At 42.3% G+C, this 6000-nt stretch overlaps 1 protein-coding gene across 1 annotated transcript in view; it reads right to left on the bottom strand.

Moving 5' to 3' along the window:
* UNC13B (unc-13 homolog B (C. elegans)) overlaps positions 1-6000 on the bottom strand; it is a gene marked incomplete at its 3' end in the record, with an annotated part of 78794 nt that overhangs the window by 33838 nt on the left and 38956 nt on the right. The window contains exons 10-12 of the mRNA XM_008944419.1: positions 5054-5223; positions 3984-4099; positions 2026-2189 (exon numbers count right to left, since the gene is read on the bottom strand). Of these exons, the coding sequence (XP_008942667.1) occupies positions 2026-2189; positions 3984-4099; positions 5054-5223 (450 nt within the window). The remainder of the gene's footprint in view (positions 1-2025; positions 2190-3983; positions 4100-5053; positions 5224-6000) is intronic.

Below are 6000 nucleotides of genomic sequence, written 5' to 3'. Positions count from 1 at the left end.
GGGGCTGTGAAGGGGTAGGATGTCAAATAATGTGTGATACCATGGGACACGGCAATTAAAGTTCATTCCAACAGATGAGAGAGTTGGGCCATTTGAGCCATCATCCTCACTGAGCTCCCAGACTAAATTTTGGAACTATTTTATAAATTTAGCTTTGTCCCTAAGGGATTCATACAATCGTTTGAATGGGAGAGGACTGCAGGAGGTCTCACCCCGCTGCAGTGAGCAGGAGCATCTTCAACTAGAGCAGGTTACTCAGAGCCCCATCCATCCTGACCTGGAATGTTTCCAGGGATGGGGCATCGCCTACCCTTCTGGGAAACATGGGCCAGTGTTTCACCATCTTCATTGTAAAAAATGTCTTTCTTGTATTTAGTCTGAATCTGTCTTTTTTAGTTTAAAACCATCACTCTTTGTACTATCACTACAGGCCCTATCAAAAAAGTCTGTCCCCATCTTCCCTACAGGCCCCCTTTAAGTAATGAAAGGCTACAATAAGTTCTCCATGGAGCCTTCTCTTCTTCAGTTGTACAGTGTCAATTCTCTCAGCCTGTCCTCATAAGGGGAGGTGCTCCATGTCTTTGAGGGACCCCTCTGAGCTGTTCCATCCCTCTGATTCTTCACAGACATTAGCCTCTCTGCTAGTTAACCTACAAATTACTACAACCAAGAAAGCTCCAGTGAGAAAATTTCACAGGAATTCAAAAGTCACTATTTCAGACAACCACAAAGCTGATGCCTGAATGTTAACTTGCTTGCTCCACTACACTTATATACCAGTTGTTCACTTGGGTACTTGGTAAATAAAGATAGATAGAAAAAATGGCTTTGTTTAGCTTGAAGAAAATACGCGGTGTAGGGATCTAATAAAAATTTTGACTACTTACTCAAGAGAGGGGAGGGTTAGTGAGAAGACTGAGTCATGCCAAAATCCTTACAGAGGGAAGACTAGCAGGTAAGCAGCAATATGCAGCAGTTACAGCACAGGAAATTCAAAGCAGGATTTTTACTTTCTATTTCAACCAGTTATTTTTTTCTACTGAATAATATAGTCTCGAGGACAGCAGGCTCAGAGATGTGGTGGATCTCCATCCTTGGAAATTTTCAAGAAACTAAAAAATGCCCTGAGCAGTCTGGTCCAACTTTCAAGTTAGCCCTGCTATAAGCAAGACTAGATCACTGGAGATATCCTCTTCCACTTCAGCTTAAATCAACAGGCAGCAAGAGTGCTTGCAAAGTGACATAAGTACAGATCATAACTCATCCAAAGATCTAGACCCCAAAACTTTCATCTTCTAATGTGAAAAAGTTCACTTTTTCTTTTCCTATATTTAGTATTACATTTGAAATAAGAAATGAGCTAAGCATAGCACTACTAGTCTTTAAGAGGAAGAATAGTTAATCCAAAATCCAAGTAGAAGTATAGTGACAAGGAAAACGCTCTTTGAAGATCAAGAACTGCATTAGCCTAGCTCCAAAGAGGACAAATCAGTAGCTCAATTACTCAAGCTTCCCATAAATGCCTTCAGCAGTACCTAGGAAATTAATCACTTCAAAGGACTGTATCAATTACCACAATAGACAAGCAGGACAAACAGTCACTAAACAGCACCCTTTCTCACATCAGAAATCTTCAGTGGGATCCTTGACCAGTATCTTTTTAGCAGAAGAGTGCTGAAATAGGTATTTTAGAGTCTTAAAACAATAATGGGTTCAGCGATCAATAATAAAATATGATCACTTACACTAACAAAGTTGGTGTAATTCCTTAAAATTAAAGGTGCTCACACAAACTGCTCAGATAGGTGCTTAATTTCAGCTCTTTGTGAGACATTAATTTCTAGACTTTGAGGAAACTGGCAATTCAGAGACAGGGAGTCTATTCCTGCTCACAGTGAGCCCCACAAGGAGCTGCTGTTATTGCCAAGCCTTCCATTACCACCACATTTAACCTCCTAAATATAAAGTCTCATCAATTAGTTACACCAATTATCTGCACTAAAGACCACACAAACTGCATCTTACGTCATGGCCTGGTATATTGATTCAATGCCGTAACGCATTGCAAATTCGTCCACGATCTCTTGAGCTGTCTCATCAAAATACACCTTCCAGGCATCATCTCCTTTGGCATCAGGGATCTTCACCACCCCATTCCCTTGCACATCTGTGAGATGGTGAAAGAGATTCTGAAATACAAAACAGGAATGAATTTCTATGGGAGCTTGCTGAAGCCTTGAAGAGCCTGGAACTGCCAAGAAGCTCAGACTAACACAAATTTCTTCATTCTCCCCCCTCTTTTCTTCCCCCTACCCACTACATATTTTTCTGCTTTTACCTTCTTTTCGAGTGCTCCTAGCTGAATTTTTTGCATGCATACCTACACCTTTACCCAGAAGACATTGCAAGCAATGCAGAGGAGTGTTTCAATGCAGTGAAACCAGGCTAATTCACTTCCTGAAACCTACATGTTCCTGTCCTCAGAATGGAATGCCTTAACATGGACAAGCTGTTTAAACTAGCTGAAGTAACAGCTCTGTATCAGCTGTTACAGCTTTGTAATTATTACACAGAAGAGCAGTCCAAACTGAGGGTTTTTTTTCCTGAAAAGGACATCCTTAAGACTACTCCTAACAACTAGACACTTGCATTATTATACAACACAACCTTTCACTTTATCTAACACTGCAAAGGCTTTCAGCTATCATTGTTGTGCAGAAACTGCACATTCAGTTCAGCGGGTTTCTCAGTAATCCTCAAATTCATATCATTTAGAGATTCATCAGCCTTTCAGACAGCTGGCTCCCTGTAGTAAGGGATGCAAAAGTCTAATGATCTCATTAGGGACTAGAGGACTCTGCTTTACACTATTACTTTTCCTGATTAAATTATTCTAATTGTAAATCATATTTATTTTGTGAAACACAAATGAAAGAAGGTGATAGCTTTAAAAGAGACAATTAAAGAAGGGCAGCAAGTTATCATGCATCTTCAGAAGGAAAAAACTGAAACAGCTTACCAAACAGAAGTCATCACTGAATTAATAAATAATAAATATGTGTTGAAGGACACAATAGCCCACTACATGAAGTCCACTGATGTTTTTCTAAGCTTTAAATCTGTCTGTTCTCTGCTAAGGCCAGAAGACACCACAGGGCTCATCTAGCACAGCGTCTGGATAAAATACATTGCTGCCACAGCTGAACATTCCTCACTGCAATATATTTGTCCTCCTTTTCTAACCTGAATTTGCTTAAACCTCACTGCACCTCAAGATATTCTTGTAGATCAGGTGAAAGGGTCTCTGACTACTCTTTCTTATTCAGACACTTAGAGACTGACCTTGTCACCTGCCTCGTCTTTGACAGACAGACTGGGCACTGTGCATGTCTCCAAGACAGGGTTCTCCCTTTCGTCCTTCTCACAAGTCATCTTGGGATTTCTCCCAACTTCTACAGCACTGCTGACCCAGCTCTGTCCACCCCGAGACAGGTCAGTACCCAGTAACCTCAGCTTATCTCATGTTCCCCAACAGCTTTTCATAGCTACACATCAGTGCAGCAGCACAGAAGAATTTATTCCACAAATATCAGCATCATTCAACGCCCAGAGCCAAAGCCCTCCCCAGATCAGAATCATAAAGCATCACAATACACCTTCTCTAAAAAAGACATAGGTGCAATACATGCTGAAAACATCACTTGAGGAAATTCAGCGCTTAAATCAATGCCTGATCTCTGCCTGACAGCAGCACAGCTGTGACAGTGGAACAGACTGAGCCAGTCAGTCCCCAGCATGGAGGAGACAGCCTAAAAGCCTTCTTTTTCTCCTTGACAAAGGCAGGTCTGATGATTCAGTGTGTTCCCAGACCCGCATAGCAGGGAAAAGAAAGCTCATCTAGGGCAAAGAGAAACAGGTTAGGAAATGGCTTTTTCAGTAGACAGGAGGAACGTGGTGGTGACTGAGCTGAACCTGTTTCTTACCTCGTGAAGGCAAGTGTACTGAATATGATATGGAGCCACCTTCTCCTCGCCTTTGATCTCAACGCTGATTTGCAGGCGAATAGCCCCAGACACCGCAGACTTATCAGTTCGCTTCTCTAGAAGGAAAAATCAGCAGCAATTATACAACTTATTCATATTCAGAGCAGAAACATCTTGGGGTGACAACACTGGAGAAGAAACTGCTGGAAGCTCAGACTGGGCTTGTGGTCAGTGTCACTATTGATAAAACTGGCTGACTTTTTTCTTTCAAAATACTGAATATTAAGTAGAGATCAGCAAAACAACTGCCATGATACACCCTCAATATGACACATCTAGCTAGATCTATGTACATTTCTAGACATTAGAGACAGCCTTCCTGACAGCACATGTGCTACAGGGTCCTGGATACAGTCATCTGAACAAGAACTGCCAAGGACAGATACTTTTTCTGACAACACAGCTGACTGATGTGGAATTTGTTCCCAACTTCACCACAGTCCTGACCTTCTTGGAACTGCAGGTTGTCGCTACCAAGATTTTGGACCTCCTAGGATTACTACTAAGCCTGCAAATTCAGCACCATCTGGCTACTTGCCAGTACTTTCTACACTGCTCTATTTTTGTCATTGAGAAAGGTCTCAACAACTTCCTATCCCAGTGCAGTACACTTGCAGGTCATACAGATTGGTAAAATTCTAATGCTGGCACAAAAAGGGGCACAGGCATGAAACATATTTCCAGCACAGGTAGAATTAACCGTGCTCCAAGCATTTTACCCACCATACTTTTCAATGCCTGACAGGAAAACCCATCACGTGACATGTTGCACTCCTCTTCATTTTAATTGGGATTAAAGCCTCGCAGCTACTCCACAGCACCATCATATTCCCCTTGAAATCACTTCAGGTTATGGGGTGGTGTTTTTGTTGTTGTTTCAATTTTTTTTCCCTTTCTCTTTTTCTTTTTTTTTTCCCCCCTCTTTCTTGCAAACCATCCAGGTGCAACCAAGAGCTCTAAACGTTCCCATACCATCACGTGACATGTTTCCATCCCAAAGCCCTGCTCACCAAGGTTGTACCACACATCCATCTCTCCACTCAGGGTACGGACTTCAATGATTGTCTGCCCCAGGAAATCATCCGACTCGCGTTTCAGCCTTTGCTTGACACGAGACTTGATGTCATCATCTTCATCCCACACTCGCACCTTGATGCGGTCAGAAGAATTATGGCACTCACTACAAACAAGACAGACAATGTTGAAGAGCACATAACGCAGTCACCATTTATATGCCACATGCTTCACGCTTCTCTTGACCTGCTTGTCCAACAGTAGAAGGATGCCTAAACAAGAAGTAAACAACAGCCTGCTTATTTAAAAGTGTAGCTCGCATCTGATAGAAATTACACAACTGCTTTTTGGTGTGCTCTAAATGGTCCTGTGCCATGACAGATACTGCACCTCAGAGGCTTGCTGAAGGAGGGCCCTGCCCTGATGGCAACCACTGATTTCAGACTTGCTAAGCAGCAGCAACTCTCCTGCTTGTCCTTACTCTCAGCAGCAGCTCCCTGAACCTGAGAATCCTCTTCACTGTTGTTGCCGTTGCTGCGGAGCCCACAAAAGCCTGGTGATAGCTAGGCTGGTAAACTCAGCATAAACACACAAAAGATGTCACTGAACATCTCACTGGTTTCTGATAGCTGTCCCCATCAATGATCTTCTGCAGAGGTGTAGGCATTGAAGGCTACTTGTGTTTAGGCAGGTGCAGTATCTAGGACAGCAGAGTCAAGGCCTATGACAAACACCCTTCATGCTGTTTTTTAAGGAAAGACAAATAGCTCAGGCGAAGGTAGCTCTCTTACTTCAAGATAGTCACAAAGCAGTAGTGTATCAATACATTACATTAATACCTTACAATCAGATGATACACACACTGCCTGTGCCTGGGAGAAATGGATGGGATACAGTAGTTATCAAGTTGTCTTTTAATTACTAGAATTGATTTGCCTATTTT

This window comes from Merops nubicus, unplaced genomic scaffold (assembly GCF_000691845.1).
Source record: "Merops nubicus isolate BGI_N331 unplaced genomic scaffold, ASM69184v1 scaffold19567, whole genome shotgun sequence".
In the NCBI taxonomy this organism is placed as follows: domain Eukaryota; kingdom Metazoa; phylum Chordata; class Aves; order Coraciiformes; family Meropidae; genus Merops; species Merops nubicus.
This window is presented reverse-complemented; position numbering and strand designations above follow the sequence as displayed.